We start from the raw sequence: 17,897 nt of genomic DNA on the forward strand, positions 1-17,897 counted from the left end.
AAGCATTTTTACCCAAAATATATGCTAAATTGTGTAACACGTCATTTCCCAATACGAAGATCTAACCATGAACAAGCCATTTCCCAATCAATGATCAATCATGTGACTTTAAATTTCAAAAGTAGAAATTATTTCATACAAAAGGTGAAATGTTTCAAATTGTTATATAAATCACCAAACACATATTGAGATTAAACTAAATGTTAAAGTTAAACAATAAGCATGTTGATGAAACGAGATGGTTTTTCAACTAACCTCACACTTATTTAGTGAAACTAGCAAGCATATTCAATTTTCATTTGCACAGCATGTGGTTCATAATTGTGTGTAACTAACCTGAATGTGATCCTAACCCAAAATTTGAAGGTTTAATAGAAAACAGACCCCTTTAGTTTTCTTTTCCTTTGCTAAACATAACAAATTACATATGATGAATCGGATGATTTTTGCATTTTTATTCAAAACAGAAATAGCCTCATTTGTATGTGCTGAGAGCATTTGCGACGAACCAAAAGACTGTGACCATAATTATCATAACTAAGTGATAATTTAAAATTATCACTTAGATGATACTAAGTGCAATTGAATGGAAATTCATCTCACCTATTCAATATTTGAACATTAATGTATGAGAAGACTTGACTAAATATCTTCCTTGTTATCATGGGAGGTCTCTAAATGTAGTATATTCTGTTAAGCACAACCCATTTCAAGCAATGGATTTTGTTTAACTACGCTGAATGATTCTGCACTTTATTATCATTACAGATTATTAAACACTTCTCACACTTTCATAGAATCATATGTATCTGTGAACCTAGAAACTTGGCGTAGCATCCATTCATTATGGTCAAATCAAATCATATGTATCTTTGAACTTAGTGTCGGACACACGTCGATGTCTGACATCAACACGACACGTCGACGCCGACACATAATTAAAGAATTATGTGAATTTTTTCAAACTATTCACATGATCGGTGTGTCAGTGTTTGTGTTGTATTTATTTAAAGTCCATGTTTATATCTGTGCTTCATTGATTGTGGTAGACACCTTATGATGCAGTTGTGCTGTTGTGTCAAGGAAATCCATTCATTTTTTTTCGCAAACATTAATTCAAAGAACCACTTATGCGTCTAATCTACAACACCATAAACTTTTCCTATTTCACGTGTTTGTAATGTGAGAACGCCTTCACCAAACAGCCGAACATAACTCCGAAAAAATTGGATGCCCCAATACCACTCTGATTTTAGGGAGTTCTCATTCCCTTCACTATTTTATCTTTCTTGTCCTAACTAGTTACAAACCCGTGCTTCGCACGGGGTTCAGCTACTTTTTTGACAAAATATTATATCGGAATGATAAATCGCGAAATGATAGATAATTATAAACCATAATACAATATTTAGAGTATTCATGCATTACGGGTTACAAAATGAAATATCCAAAATGGCTTGATCACGAAAACATATGAAAACATATTTAGTCAGCAGTAGAAACACTTTTCTATTAATAATTGATATCTATCTATAAACCAATGAAACCCTATTACCAAAGCTTTAACGTATACCAATGAAAACCCTATTACCTGATTTATATCATATTGTCTTCTAGCTTCAACGAAGGTCGCATAATCCAAATATTTGTGATGCATGGTCTAAAGTATGGGGTTCAGTAACGTATTTTGTAAAGAGATTGTTCTAAAGGAAAAATGAGTAAATTAAGGGAGATAGCCGCAATTTTTTTTAGAGATTTTTGTCGTTTATAAATATGAAAATCAAGCAAGCATATTTAGCAATTATGAGTAAGAAGATTTCTGCAGCTTGGAGAGATGTACAAATTACGGAACATTTCTATTCTTCGTAAATTTGAGAACGAAGGTCGCGTGCTTCGCAATTGTTATTTATCTTATGTTCATAATAGTAGGATGCCCAGATGATTTAGTAGACATTGAAATTTTTATGCAAGTGAGCACTCTTTTTTTAATGGATTCACTAATCAAAACTTTCAAGAATAAACCTATCATCCACAAAATATATACTACATAATGCAAAATAATAAAATAGAATTAACTTGAATCAATTAGCATTAAACCCTTATTTTCCACATATGCTGCAAAGTTGAGGGGGTTGCATATAAATAGGAATCATATCACTCAATATCAAATCCGATAATTGCAATGTATTTATAATCATAATTTCCATGGGCATGACAAATTATTATGCCACAATTGCCAAAAGAATATAAGCTGCCAAAAGGACAAACTCTATGAAGAGAAACAAATAAAGGTAGTGAGACATTCAGATTGCCAAAAGAAGTAACTTATGAAGAGAAAAAATACAAAGTGCTATCGGATCATAACGAACATGAGTCTAAGTTGTTGTTGTGTGAGGCGTTAAGATTTGCAAGTTTTAATACAATTGGAGTTAAAAATGAAAAAGTCATTTCCACTTCTCAATTCAATCAATCTACATCACAAAATACAGAGAGACAAATTTGGTTATGTCACAAAGATGTAGAACAAATATCTCAAAAAATAGGAGAATAAAAATGAAAGAGAAAGAAGGTAAAAATACCTCAACAAAAATAGAAGAAAAAGAAGAGCAATTATAATGCACTGTGATGCACATGCACCAGCTTATTTGTGAATCGTAACACATAAAAATGAGTTGGGAGTGACTTATTAGAAGTTAATTTTCTAGATCTAGGACACAACATTAACAGTAAAAGAGTATGAGAGAAACATGTATATCTCAACATCATGAAAAGTGATTTAATGTATATTAGTCCTGGTCGAGAATGGATTTGTAATTGTTCAATTGATTCATTTCTATGGTTTGATTCTTCAATTTTGATTATACAATGTCACCAATTTTGATTAAATTATCATACACAAATTGTCAAATATGAACCAGTAAGGCTGCTATTAAGCTTGTCCCCCTAATTAATCTATAAGCATATATAATAATATGATTTATTCACTCAAGATTACATATATATAGCTATATCTATATATATGTTCAAGGAAAAGAAGCCCTCTTTTTCATCAGTTTCTTCAAAGTCAATGACAAAGCCTTTGCCATCCTGCTTCAAATAGTCAGCCATTCTGGCTCTGGAATCTCAATCCTCGAGCTTTTAAGGATCTCTGAGGAAATTTTGTATTTGGAGTCCCTCTCATGCATGATATCTGGCCTCACTAATCTTGGACTCACCGCTTATGGTGACATCATAAGGGCTGGTGCACCTACTGGAAGCCTGTCCCCTGCATTTCCAATTTTCATATAAATATTCCAACATTAAACATTACATAACAAATTTTAGTAAAATGGCAAGTCATCGTATGAAATTGTTCCATCATACCTCGGTCAACCTGCCACGTACACGCTTATAAGACTGATAACTACACCTTTCAGCATCATGAGTAAAGCTTAATGTAAGAATCTCGGCATCATGAGCACCCTGAAACAATATGCAGGATACAAATGACCATGAACATATATGTATACACGTGGAACTGTGCACAAATTTCTACAACAAAAAATACACAAACTCACATTAAATTCTCCAATACCAGGAAATACCCAGCCTAGGCATTCTGAAAAAGAAAGATATCTAAGTTCTCCAGCAGGGCCAAGTCCTACCTCAATGTCTATCAGTAGCTCAGATTCTAAGAAATTTGCCATATTCTCTCTATAACTCTTCATATAGTCGCTATACATCTGCATCAAACACCAATTAAGGGAACTAAGGGAAAAAGTGAAATACAATTTTTTATATGTCATTGCTAAATACGTGACAAAGTTAGTGAAAGAAGTAATAATAAAAAGTGGTCGAAAAACAATTTTCAAGTTTTGCTTATGTTTAGGAGTCAAGTTATTCATTTAAACTTACAGACAGTGGAAATTAATTGTGATAGTAATAGAATATGCAAAGGTTAATGTATCTGAACTAAAACAAAAGAATACGGTCGTGACGAATATTTGCATAGGCAACGCGGAGTTTGAAGGACCGTAAAGCAGACCTATAGAGAAAGAGATATAATATGTTGTATGTTGTTTGTTCATGATTTGGTTTCTAAACCATAAGGAAGTTGCGAAAATCAAACTAAACGAACAATAAACCTTACATGAATTTAATATCTTTGGAGTCACAAACCATCTGGAGAAGAAGAGGAGGTTTTTCATTCTTACCATCAGATAAAAATAAATGCTTCCCTGTTTTACCAAGAAACCGCGAAAGACGAAATGCTGTTTTCTCCAAAGAGTGAAATCCACATAACAAAGGAACCTAAAGTATGTGAAATTCCAAAACCATGTCATGAAGCTTTCACCAACACAGATTAGTATGACATGCATATTTTTTTACACAATGATATTGCAAACTCCTATTTAATTGCCCTCAATAACCATCACTTGTAGCAGAGTAATCAGCCAAAGTAAAGGAGACAGAAATTACATTATTTGCAGTAAAGTTTCATCAGACAACTCACACAAAATTTAATAAAAGAAAACATGATATACTACATGTCCAAAAGAATTAGCTGCTTATGCCCTCTACAACCAAGGTGCGGCGTTGCAGACGTAATAAAATTAATAGGCTCCAGTCCTGCAAGCTTGTTGGCTGGTAGCGAGCAATAAGTCCATTAGTTTGTCCTGATTTGCATTAGAAGTTAAATGCCTAAAGCAATGACCTAAAAGTGATACTAACTATATAAATTATACATGTGTTTCAAATATTAACCATGTTGACTACCTAAAAGGTGAATGCCATCTAGTATGTAACAAACAAAAATATGGTGGGAATGAACTTATCTTGTATATAATTAAGCCAAATTCTGAAATTCATATAGTTGAAGAACTGGTAGGAAACAAAGTAACAAATTCCTCCATACACAAATCATTGAAGATATTTTGCATTGGCTGCAACAATGCATTGCAATTGCTGCTGCATAAAATAAGTTATCACCAATCTGACCATGGGTAAGGAAAAAAATTGTGAGTCTTCACATACACTAAGGAACAACAAACCTAAATATAATCATCAGGAACTAAAAGAATGAAATGAATCAAAAATTAATTTTTATCCTATTCACTCATTATTATAACATAAACCAACATTATTTCTCAATAATTTGTGACTAAGATACATACATACTTATAACAGTCCATATGCAAGATAATATACATGCCATTTATTCAATAAATACCTACTTCAACCATCAATGAAGTTCAAAATTCCAAACACAATTATATGTGTTCTATGCTTTACCTTGTCCTTGAGACCACCTTCAAGTGGCAAAAACCACCTCAATTCATTTGTAAAATAAAACAACTTTCAAATGGTGTAAAAGCATATTGGAGACTTACAAATCCTTAGACAGGACCATGCAAGATTCATAATTCAGATTTGCAAACACAACATTTACATAGCTTTTCTGCTTACTTTCAGATATGGCAAAGCTCCAATTACATTGTCATAGTCACTTCTGTTGACTTGAATCTGTGTACCACAATAAACAAAAGTTAGAGATGAGAAAATTAAGGGAAAAATGAGCAAATCTACCTAATCAAATAGAAGTTTCCTATTTACAAAACAACATATATTTCAGCCATAAATAAAAAAAAATATTGAAATATGGAAGCTAAGTTGATGTATCATAGGATCATCTTCACCAACCTTCATGAAAAAACACAATTATAAAAGTCAGAATTCCTACAAACAAATCTAAACACTCGCAGCCAATCCAAACATACATCTTTAAAAAACATGGCAATTTTGGTCTTTGATAGCAATAAAATTGATTCGAATGAATCTAAACACACAAAAATGAAAGCTAATATTTGCAAAGAAATGTGCAATTTTTTTGAAAGGGCAAGCAGAGATAAAAACTTGGTAAGCTTTCAAGAAATCAGCAGCATTAAACATCTTTTGGCTCATATATAATATTTGTGTACTGGTACCAGCACCAACCATGCGCGCTTCAATCGCATTCGCAAAGTAATGAGCCATTCTCTGTGATGCATCACCTGAAGGACAAGAATGCTTCCTATTCTGCTTCAACAATTCATTAGCAGTCCTATTGTCATTAGCAGACACAGCTTGTGCACACAGAACCAAAAGGGTCCTCAAATCCACAACATCCCTCTTCCTCCCTTGTTTCTTCGAACGTGCCTTCCCTCCATCAAGTTCACCAACCTGTGTTCTACTCTCCACCACTGATCCATCCTTTTGTTCAGCACGCAACGACACATTTTCTTTTTGTAAGTTGCATGGCCAATGAATTCAAATTTCTGTACATACCAGATGCACCATGTAGAACCTGTAGCAAAAAACATTTTATGCTAAAGTTTCAATTCCACGACAAAAAGCTGAAAGTTAAAAATGAGCAGAAGCAAAAGTGTATTGCAAATTGCAAAACTTTCGTGATAACACCAGATCACACAATAAATTTCAAGATCTTTGCTCTTGCAATCGCTTCTAGATGGCCATAACCATTGCATTGAGAATTATTTCCCTGATTGCTGTGTTGGAACTGATATTGGGGAAAAGGTTTTAAGGCAAGCAACTGGTTACATGGTTGCACAACTCTAGAAATTTCAGAACTTGAATTGTGCTACCAATTGCTAGTTTTTCAAAAATACTTTAAAAACAATTCTCCATTAGAAAGATTAGGCAAAAACTAAACTTCTAAAAGCATTGAACCACTTATTTTACATTATAATCATACATATTAATATTATATGTAATATTTAAGCCATGAGGTGCATAAATATGCTTCTATCATATCCTTGCAAGTGATCCAAAGGTATGTGAGTGTAGCAAGAGAGTGAAGAAAGAGAACCTTCAAAATCCTTGAAACACAGATTATCAGCTCCAATAAAGCTTGTTCTCCCTGCCAAGATGAAAGTAACTGAAGTCAGATATCCAATTTCACAGAAAAGCCTAACCTTTGAGAATGACATCACGAACAATTGGCCTTACCACAAATTTACAATCACAGATAAACTGAGCATTTAAAATCTCTGGAAAATGAACTCTTACCCAATAGCATAGTCAGAAATCCAAACCACCTCTATCATAGGATCACTATCTACAACTACTTGTCAACAAAATTTAGTTTGTATAATCTGCCTACTCAAATCTTTTTCAGTTTACATTGAACTGTTATCAATAGTGCATTTCATAAACCCATTTTTATCTTCATCAAATCTAACAAACAACTGAACCTCAATAAGAACACCCAATTCAAAATTTAAGCTACAAAATTTTAATTTCATCAAATCTGACAAATGAAAGAGTACAATATGGCAGACAGATGCATATAAGGATCATTTAGCTTGTGAGATTTCTTTCAAATTTACTAATATATTAAATTCCTTTTCTTAAAGAGTGATAAAGAAGCAAGAAAAATATTTTAAGTGTAAGATACAATATGATGCTTTATTCTCTTATGCTGATTCAATACACCTATATATAAACAACTTCAACAAATAAAAGTTCATATTTATGTATCTTTCCATGATTGGTACTCATGAAGTTATATGTGCTGCTTATGAGCTTTGGCGTAAAAATAAGGAAGACAGGGAGGAATATTAAGGTTATAAGTTGTTTTATGCGTATTCTATATATCATTGTCACATTACCAGAATGCTCTTTTCTGTAAAAAAAATTCTTTGCATTGGGACTAATCTAAACCTGTTTCAGATGGATCGTTCTAGAGGTTTTGAAATTGAGACCAAGAAAAATGATGAGACCAAACAGACTATATTCTAAATAGACTCTAATGTCATAATTTAAATGCACATGCTTCAGTTGCTATCTTTCTAACATTACTGCTATCATACATCTCTGCTATCATAAATTCAAGAACATCATAAGAGAATAAAGCATCATATGTAGATTTAATAGTGTTCAATGCTGCAATCCAGATAAAAATCAAGTACTAAATCTCAAAATATCTAATATTATTGCCAAAAGTCAATATTTTTTAGCACATCAAATGACAGAGCAAACCTATTTTCTCTAGAATCTTGTGCTACCAACTGTAACCATCAAAAACACCAAGCTAAATGTATCAAACCAAATTATATCAAAATCCTCTCAAAGTTAAACATGAAATTGAGACATAATCTACAAATCCTCAAGAAAAATGATGAGACCAAACAGACTATATTCTAAATAGATGTTAACAGGTAAATTATTCACCAAATAAGAACAATTCAATCATATCAACCACAAGAGTCTTCAATTACTCATATCAAACAGACTATAACTTTCATTTTCACCAATTGAAAACCCATAAAAGTATTTTCAAAATCCAGACACACATTTTCAGCAATAATTTTTTTTTACAATCCCTTCAACACCAAACAAAATTTCCAAAACATGCATACCAAAAAACTATAAATCATAATACTCAAAATGAACAGACCATACCATAATCAAACTAAACATATATTTTCCTATAAAACAAACACCAAATAAAAAAATCAACATACATGCATAAAAAAAAAAACCACCAAACATACCCAAAAACATGTCACAACACATGCAAAATACAAAAACAATCACTCAACATCATACAAACACAAAAAACCTCAGAAAATTACCTTGTAAGTATGGTGGCTTAGTAATTACCATTAATACCTCTTCTATGGCCTTATCTTTCTTAGCTTCAATTGCCCTTACGACCTTGATTTCACCATGGCATGTAGCAAGTTCATTAACCTTATCTGCAACAGATTAAAACTTGTTCATAATTATTTTTTATGGCATTTTAGATAGTAACATATGAGAGGATCTATATTGAACAGATTCATATATCACTGAGACTACAAATATGCCATCAATTTTTAAGTCATCAAGTAAACAATTCATGCATCACCAATTTTAGTCAATTTCACAAACACCTTATGTGCAATTTATACCAAGTGTGATTTCATCTCAAAAGAATCAATTTTTTCACAAGTTACTTGTATAGAAACATCACAAACAAAAACATAATCACACCAAAAACAGAATCAACAACCAAAAAAACCCAGAATCACCAAACCACAAAAAGCAAAAACAAAAATAAAACAGAAAACACACAAAACTCATTCAATCTGAGACATGCATGGCATTAGATTCATGAAAAACCCTAAAATTCCCTTTTCCCCCAAATGAAAACCTAACCCTAAATTCATCAAATTTCAACACGCATGAGGGAAAGGAAAAGGGAAACTCACCTTAAAATTGAAGCTTGCCTTCTTCTCCAATTTCCCTTCTTCCTCCATCGGCTTCTTTTCCCTCTCGTTCAGTTTTTTTTCTTTTTTCTTCTCTGTCCCGTGTTCTGTTTTCCTTCTTGTTTTTTTTTCCTTTTCTTCATCAACAAAAAAAACACATATATAGGTAGGCAGCTCCATTTACTAATTTACGAAAATGCCCTTATTAAGGGCAAAAGTGTAATTTCAACGGACTATTATTTTTATATTTAGTTTAGTAGACTAAAGTGTGCCCATACTTTAAATTACCTTTGTGATACCCATTGAGGACAATGTTTAATTTAAGTGTGGGTGGAGATATTTTATTATATTAGTTTATGTTGTTTCTTTAAAAAAATTGTGAATGATTCCCTTATTTTGGGACTTTAGATTTTGGGGGAGGGAAATGAATGATTTCCTTTCTTAAGAGTGATAATTTGGAATATCAGTGGAGAATGAGATTGATGCCTTGGGACTTTAGATTTTGGGGGAGGGAAATGAATGATTTCCTTTCTTAAGAGTGATAATTTGGAATATCAGTGGAGAATGAAATTGATGCCTATATTAGTCGATCATTGGACATGATGCTGAGTTTTGTTTTTAAAAAGAGTGATAATTTGTATTTGAATATTACCTTTTTTTCCGACACAATTTGAATATTAACTTGAAATATGATACACTTAGAAATTATAGTAACAACGTTTCACAGGCTCACACAATAACCAAATAATTGAACTCAAGAGGTTATTGAACTTCACACGAATTATTAAAAAAAAAACCGAGTTCGATTTTTAGGTCAAATAATTTTTGACGAAACTTTAATTATCTTCTGTCCAAACTCCGGATTACTAATGTCACTTTCCTTAGAAATCGAAGGATTAAAAAAAAAGTCTCACACATAGTGAAAGATGAAAATATATGTCTGACCAATGTTTTTGTCCTCATCATTTGCCTATAAATACGTCCCATATGCTTGTTACTCTATCTGTGCCTCCCAAACTCCCTTTCTCTAAAGCAAATAAGCTCGATTCTTATTTTTTTCTACTCCTACTACTGCAACAGCTATTCCCTTTTCAATCATATATATATATATATATATATATATATATATATATATATATATATATATATATATATATATATATATATATATATATGGTTTTGCTAGAAGACACCTTTTAAGAAGGTGTCTTTTAGGGAATTTTTTTTTCCTGCCCCTATCACCAAAAAAAAAATGATATGTAAATACCCTTGTTCTTCTTTTAACTTGGCGAACATGTCAATTTTTTCAACCATCCACTGCAAACTTGCAGGCTTTGTCTGAATAACTCTGTGCGTTCTTAATTTATGTTGGCAAGCAAGAATTTTTTAATTTTTTTTTCTTGTACTAACTTTCAATTGGCGAGCACTTAATTTTTTTTTTTTTTTGCATCAGGCCCTTGTTCCATATATAAAATGGCGACCATGGCATTATAGTTATAATTTCCCGTTTATCTTTAAATTTAGGTGACATAGTTTTTAAAAGGTGGCTATACATGGTTTTTTAAGAATTTTTTCTTGCTATTCCTTTGAAATGGCGAACAAGGCCATTTTTTTCGGTCTACTTTTAAAAATGCGAACATGCTTATTTTGTAATTTTTTTTTTGCGGTTTTACATTATGGAACAAGGGCCTGGTGCAAAAAAAATAATAAATTAAGTGCTCGCCAATTGAAAGTGAGTACAAGAAAAAATTAAAAAATTCTTGCTCGCCAACATAAATTAAGAACACACAGAGTTATTCAGACAGAGCCTGCAAAGCCTGCAAGTTTGCAGAGGATGGTTGAAAAAATAGACATGTTCGCCAAGTTAAAAGAAGAACAAGGGCATTTACATCAATAATTTTCAACTAGGGGCAGACATATCATTTTTTTTGGTGATAGGAGTAGAAAAAAAAAATTTCCGTCTTTTAGCAAGTTATTCTATGAGCATTTGTTAAAAGACACCAACTAATTATTATGTAGTTGTCTTTATATATATATATATATATATATATATATATATATATATATATATATATATATATATATATATATACAAACTCCTCTTTTTAGTGTTTTACTATACCATTTATGTGATTTTTATACTTTTTGTTGCTATGAAAAAGAAATGGTAGTTTAGAGAAAAATGGAGTAATATAGGAGATAGAGAGAAAAAAAAAAGGTAATGTTAATTTACCCTTTACAAAATCACCGTTTAGATACAAAAACAAATTCAAAGAGGATTAGTGTTCAGTATAAAATTTAATGGTATTGCTATGTTAAGAAAATAGTCTTGCTATCCATAATCTCCTTTTGAGGGAATTCAACTTTTATGAGTTTTGTGTGGTCCGATACTTTGATTTCACTAAGTTCATTAGAGTTGGATACTCTCTGAAGGAGATTACATATAATAGTCAATTTGCTAAAAAAATAAAAAAATACTTATATTCTTAACTTAATAATTAACACAAATCACACTCGGATTTTGAGGAATGAAATCAACTTTTATAGTGAATCTTTTTATTCTCTTCATTTCATGTTAGTTATTATTGTGAAGAATGTTACTTCATTGCATAAAAACCAAATAATAAAGATTATAAGTAGAAAATCACGAACATGGAGATAGTTTCATTAATATGAAAAGAAGTGAGTTTCATTAACCTAATGAGAAAATTGAAATAAATGAAGCAATTTCAGAAAGTAAATGATGATGAACAACATATCACAATTATGATAGAAAGAGAGCGATTGAGAATGTGAAAGAAAGATCGATTGTGTGTTATGATTCGAAATGGTTAGTTGGGGTATTTTCTTCTTTGTCTTTTGTAGTGATTTATTTAGCCTGACGGATGAGAAGCAATTGCTATCCTATGATGGCTTCCACACTGGTTATACAAAAATGCATAACAATAGGGTAGTGTTAGGTCTTCATCAATTTCACGCCTTCCTTTAATATCCTTTGGCACAACTACTCCAATTTGAATACCTGATGCACAAAAGTTTTTTTTTTTCTTTCTATTTTTCCTCTTTTAGGAGCAATTAGAGTGAGAAGCCACATGAAAAAGCCACATGAAAACTTTTAGCTAGGTTCATTAAAGCTTGTGCACATTTGGGTTGTCTCAAGACTCTCAAGTCGAGAGTCTCAACCAAGCATCCATTTGATTGATTTTGCAACTTCGAATTTTATCACATCTGCAATGCACCAAATTGTTGGACCGGTGCATAAAGAATAGTTTGGAGTTAAATATGTTAGTTTCACAGCGAGCTGATTGATAAACATGTAACAAAATGATGATAGCTTAATGGATTCTTCATAATTGCACATCCTGTCAGGTTGTAACTTTTGATAGATATTGTTTAAGGAGTCTATTGAACAATCACTTAGAAATGCATTAGGCCCCATTCATCAAGAAGGAGTCCAACTCATGAAAGTACACTTTGATTTTATTATTTTTAAATAGTTTTTGTTCTTCATGTTATCTATGAATTTATTACTACCTCCGTCCCGGTATAATTGACCTACTTTGATTTTTCACACAGATTAAGAAAAATGTATAAATAAAGGGGAAAGTGTAATATATTGTATTGGGAATGATAAAAGTAGTATTATTTAGTGTTATATTGTATTGGGAATGATGAAAGTTGTATTGAAAATTGAAATGGGTCAGTTTTTTTGGGACACTTTTTTTTAGAAAATAGGTCAGTTATTCCGGGACGGAGGGAGTAGTAGAAAACATGGATATGAGTATAGGCACAAATACTAACATAACCTATATACTTATATACCCATCATGTACGGATACTAATAAAAAATTGTCTCAACACACACGGGCTTTGACAAATTTATATATGGATGATTTAGATTACACCATAATAGCTTTAAATAGTACAGCTTCGTCACACACACACAATGACTGCAACCTTCCGAATAACCAGAAAAAAAAAAAAGCATTATGGTAAGCTTAGTCATAACAATTTATGTTTGTATACATTTATCTAAACGTGAGTTGAACAATAAATTTATATGTAAAAATCACATTGATAATAAAAATACTACAAACCTTGGCTTTAAATTAAGATCAATTATGTAGTACAAAATCAATTATATCAAGTCAATTTTATATCTTCAAAATCAAATTTGATTGCTTGATCAAAGGTTGAACCAAACACAAACTAAATCTTTCAATTCAACAAACTTAGCCACAACTGATGCGTCAAATCAAACTATATTTCTTCTTTCTATGTTTCGTTATTATTCTTTTTCGTCTTCATTTTTTCCTCGACCCACACATTTATAACAGAAATAACATTTATACTAAAAGTACAATAAAATGTGAAAACCAAGGCATAGAATATGAACTTATAATTTTCCAATTTCCTATTATTTATATTATTAAAAACATAATATATCTTTTTCAAACTCACATATATTATTGAAAAAGTAACAAAAAAGCCATATAATTTTATGGATTTGTAACCTTCCTAGGAGGAGGAGGAGGAGGAGGGGGGCAGCATGGGCTTGCCCTATAGCATGGCAAATACGGCACGCAAACCTTTTTCTCATCCCATTGAACAATTTCATTCCCTTGAACTCCCCCAACAAGTGTGCTCACAACAGCAAAAAGTATTACGACAAACATCAACCCCACCTTTAAAGAAGAATCCATTTTAAAACTTAACTTTCTTGACAAATAAAACGAAATTTGTATTAACTTGTAATGATGTGCAAAGGGGATGTGTACATATTTATACAAATTCGCAAAGTTGATAATCACGGAAATTTCTATTCAATTATATATAAAAAAAAACATAAATTAAAGGGTGTGAATTAATAGAAAAAAAATATTTTTAATAACCCCTTTTTATAGAAAAATATTTCAAAAGATAGATCAAGAAAAAATATTGTTAATTTACTTTGACATGTGAAATTATTGTGATCAATGTCAAATTATCACAATTGCAAAGAAATGATGCATATTCATGATGATTAATAGCAAATTTAATTCATGTTATCTCGAGACAGCAAATCAATCAATTTATGATGATGATAAACTAAATCAAATTCAATAAATTTGTTATTAAAATATGAGATATCCCGACAGTTATTGATCCAATTTTAAATCAAATTCCAAAAGCATTCCAAACAATGTTGTAACCTTGTTTAGCCAAAATTGATGGGTCAAATCAAACTATATATTAATTTCCATTTAGGTGGATATTGCTCGTAATTATGATTTAATTTACTATGTTGTGGAAGCTTGTGACTATGTTTGCCAAGAATGAGTACATAAAGAGAAAGAAAGATAAAGTGGCTTTATGATTTTACTCTAAAAATGGGAAACAAGCATTTGTAGAATACTGTCTTCCCTCTTTTTTAAGATGTCCTTACTCCTTATTGTTAGAGGAAGACAGAACAAACAAAACAAGAGCAAAATACTGAATTTATTTTTCATAACGTACCCATGCATGAAAACAGTTTGTTAAGAATCCATGTGGTTGCGGTTATATCAAGAATCAAACTGTACCACTTGATTTGTGGAAAACTTTGATGTCTAGCTAGTAAATATCCACAAGATATGAAGATCCAAAGACCAACTTGTCATTCACAACCTTGCCTATAAATTGACACACCAAGAGTAGCCTCTCACCACCTCTCAGTCTTCAATTTCTTTGAATATATTTTTCATCTGATATTGTTCTTTCTTTGAATTTCTTTGTGTTGTTAATGTTTTATATTTCTTTTTTTCATAATTTTTTTGTTTGATTTGAAACAAAAGAGACATGATGATGTTTACATTGGTCCGTGTTTCTGATTTACTGGCAGACAACCTTTTCCAATTTCTGATCTCTTTTTCAAACAAACTTCATTTTACTAATTTATTGTTTATCTTTGAGATTATGTGTATTCTGAAATTGAATCAAATATGTATATTTAGTTTTGTGATATTCTGCCTTTGTTGCAGTATACGCTATTCTGATCAAATTATGAGCAGATATTCTATTCCAAATGAGAGCTGAAACATTAATTTTATTTTATTTTAGATTTTAGTAATTTAAATTTGAATTTTGATTTATGAATTTGTTCTGCTGTGATGATTTAAGAAAAATTTTACATGTCAGACTTCAGAGATTTTTATAATCAATGAGAATATTCTTAATCACCGAGCAGAAATGATAAAATGATGCTTTCGCTGTTGGAAATTGAGAAATTGATCTGTGTGCTTCATTTTAAATCACATATATTGATTTCTCATCTCATCGTCGACAGCATTCATTTTGGAATTCATTGCAGGATTTTTCAAAATTAAATATTATTTTTTGAATCTTTAAATGTTTATTCATGTTTCATTGACGAGAGATTTCACATAAATCTCAATGCTTATTTGGGAGCAAATTGAAAAGTGTTTGTATATTTCTCAAGTAATCGTCATATATTAATGTTTCTGGTGTTGATGGTGCCACTGTAACTGGTGGCATCTCCGCTGGAGTTGTCTCATATTCCATTGCCTTGGATAGCGGTGTCGCTGCTTTTACCATTTGGGTCGGCCATGAGACATAGATTTCTCCTTTTTTTCTGACTTTTAATTTATTTAATTGTTTTGGATATGAGATAGGATAAGATTTATTTGGTTTCAATGAAATTTTCATATTTAGAGAGGTAGAGAGAGGCTGAGATTTAAGAGATTTAGATTAAATTCAATTAAATTCCTCAAGATAACCACAAATCTACAACACATTTGTCAGATGCCCTCGACAACCGGCCATGTCTTCACCATTTTTGTTTAACTTGGTAAACTTGCCCGGTTGTCGGAACATTTGCCAGTTGCAATGTGATTTAGTCGACTTCTGTTGTATCATCATATTTTATAGGAGGACCAATATTGCAAATTTATTAGAGGGACCAAAAGTTTGCATTCTAGGCCATCTAAACTTGAGGGTACACAATATAAATAGTTTATAAGTTTTATATGCTTATGCAGTTTTGAATATTTCTATTATTTGTAAGCATTGTTGTGCTTGACAAATTTAGTTGTGATTATGTGTTGTAATTTTTTAATTTTTACATACTTATTTTGACATTTATTATCACTCATCTAATTGAGCTAGAGTAAAAACTTGTTTTTTTACTAGCACATGATGTTAAGTGTAATTCAGTGGTAACCACATACATAATTAATTGAATGAATCCAAAATGTAGTTTTTTGCCTATAATAATGGCCGGAGGGTGTACACTTTTCACACTATGATATGCCAATATTATTATTGTAATCATACATAATTTTCGATATTTAGGATAACTTTGATATCTAGCTAGCACTTTAACACGACAACAAGAGAAAACCAAGGTTGTTTTGTTACACGCATATGCTATGTTGCTTAATAGAGTAATAATTGTGTGAGACACTAACATTATTCAATTAATTAAAAGACGGAGGTGCTAATAGTAAATATCCACTTGTCATTTATAACCTTGCCTATAAATTGACACACCAAGCTTCTCAAAACCTCTCACTTCAGAGAGTGTTCAATTTCTTTGAATCTATTTTATTATGTTATTATTTTTCATCTGAAGTTGTTCTTTCTTTGAATCTATTTGTGTTCTTGAATGGATCATTTGATGAGAAAAAAACTGCAACAATATGATTGATTTGTTCCAAGATTCCTTCCTAGTATTTAAGTCTCCGATGATTATTCACTTTCTTTCTTCATGTTTATCTGTTTTTTTTCGATATTATTTATGTTTTATGTTTCTTTTTTTCCATAAATTTTTTGTTTGATTTGAAACAAAAAAGAGACATGATGATGTTTACATTGGTCCGTGTTTCTGATTTACTGTGACCGACAACCTTTTCCAATTTCTGATCTCTGTTTCTGTTTCAAACAATTTTCATTTTACTAGTAATTGTTATTATTATTTTTTGTTTATGTGTAAGTTTATGTGTTTCTGAAATTGAATCAAATTTAAGTATATTTGGCTCTGTGATATTCTGCCTTTGTTGCAGTATACGCTATTCTGATTTCAAATTATGAACAGATAATTTATTACAAATGAGAGCTATAACATTAAGCTTGAATTAAACTTGAATTTTGTTTATGAATTTGTTTTGCTGTGATGAATTAAGTAAAATTTCACGTGTCAGACTTCAAAGATTTTTATAATCAATGAGAATGACAATTCTTAATTTCTGAGCTGAATTCGGAGTAAATAGGCAATTTCCTCCCTGAAATTGCAAGGTTTGTCAAATATCCCCATGTAGTTAACGAAACATCAATTACCCCCCTGAAATTGAATAACGTTAATCAATTTACCTCATCCGTCAATTTTTATATTAACTGTTTACGGTTATGATCAATTACCCCCCTGAAATTTTACACTTATGTGCAAAATGCCCCCTGAACTTGAAAAATTAAAAAAAATTGAAAATGTTCTGCAAAAATATTAAAAAAAATTTAAAAATTATGGAAAAATGAAAAATCAATAAAAAAATTGAAAAAAAATATTAAAAAATTCTGGAAAATTGAAAAATTAATAAAAATGAAAAAAATCTGGAATAATTAATAAAAATAAAAAAAATCTGAAAAAATTAATAAAAATAAAATAATCTAATAAAATGAAAAATAATGAAAAAAATA

General features: G+C 31.0%; 1 protein-coding gene, 6 non-coding genes and 1 pseudogene across 27 annotated transcripts; 7 read left to right on the forward strand and 1 right to left on the reverse strand.

Annotated features, from left to right (window-relative positions):
* Positions 1-2,805: 2,805 nt before the first annotated feature.
* On the reverse strand, positions 2,806-9,358 carry LOC146912286 (beta-amylase-like). 21 transcript variants are annotated; one of them, XM_085720398.1, is made up of 10 exons: positions 9,231-9,358; positions 8,613-8,735; positions 6,845-6,895; positions 6,030-6,322; positions 5,446-5,502; positions 4,130-4,944; positions 3,969-4,024; positions 3,558-3,722; positions 3,364-3,462; positions 2,806-3,265 (listed from the first exon to the last, which is right to left on the reverse strand). In XM_085720398.1, exons 6-10 carry the CDS (start codon positions 4,356-4,358, stop codon positions 3,248-3,250), a joined length of 567 nt encoding a protein of 188 aa, XP_085576524.1. In that variant the 5' UTR covers positions 4,359-4,944; positions 5,446-5,502; positions 6,030-6,322; positions 6,845-6,895; positions 8,613-8,735; positions 9,231-9,358; the 3' UTR covers positions 2,806-3,247. The 21 variants fall into 21 exon arrangements, 15 of the variants coding, with proteins under 15 accessions (XP_085576524.1, XP_085576523.1, XP_085576517.1 ...); XM_085720397.1 differs by having other exon boundaries at positions 4,130-4,947; XM_085720391.1 differs by having other exon boundaries at positions 4,130-4,972.
* Positions 9,359-15,039: 5,681 nt separating this feature from the next.
* Positions 15,040-15,112, forward strand: LOC146912287 (small nucleolar RNA SNORD18). The gene has a single exon (XR_015017006.1). It is a non-coding gene; the product is annotated as a small nucleolar RNA SNORD18 (small nucleolar RNA).
* An 85-nt stretch (positions 15,113-15,197) lies between these two features.
* On the forward strand, positions 15,198-15,279 carry LOC146912288 (small nucleolar RNA U54). Its single transcript, XR_015016896.1, has one exon. It is a non-coding gene; the product is annotated as a small nucleolar RNA U54 (small nucleolar RNA).
* Positions 15,280-15,344: 65 nt separating this feature from the next.
* LOC146912289 (small nucleolar RNA R64/Z200 family) lies at positions 15,345-15,435 on the forward strand. The gene has a single exon (XR_015016936.1). It is a non-coding gene; the product is annotated as a small nucleolar RNA R64/Z200 family (small nucleolar RNA).
* A 1,436-nt stretch (positions 15,436-16,871) lies between these two features.
* On the forward strand, positions 16,872-16,954 carry LOC146912290 (small nucleolar RNA Z199; annotated as a pseudogene).
* A 101-nt stretch (positions 16,955-17,055) lies between these two features.
* On the forward strand, positions 17,056-17,130 carry LOC146912291 (small nucleolar RNA SNORD18). The gene has a single exon (XR_015017007.1). It is a non-coding gene; the product is annotated as a small nucleolar RNA SNORD18 (small nucleolar RNA).
* Positions 17,131-17,237: 107 nt separating this feature from the next.
* On the forward strand, positions 17,238-17,321 carry LOC146912292 (small nucleolar RNA U54). The gene has a single exon (XR_015016895.1). It is a non-coding gene; the product is annotated as a small nucleolar RNA U54 (small nucleolar RNA).
* Positions 17,322-17,365: 44 nt separating this feature from the next.
* LOC146912293 (small nucleolar RNA R64/Z200 family) lies at positions 17,366-17,460 on the forward strand. Its single transcript, XR_015016937.1, has one exon. It is a non-coding gene; the product is annotated as a small nucleolar RNA R64/Z200 family (small nucleolar RNA).
* Positions 17,461-17,897: the final 437 nt, after the last annotated feature.

Source organism: Medicago sativa, chromosome 6 (assembly GCF_051527215.1).
Source record: "Medicago sativa cultivar Bolivia chromosome 6, Bolivia_mono, whole genome shotgun sequence".
Classification (NCBI taxonomy): Eukaryota; Viridiplantae; Streptophyta; class Magnoliopsida; order Fabales; family Fabaceae; genus Medicago; species Medicago sativa.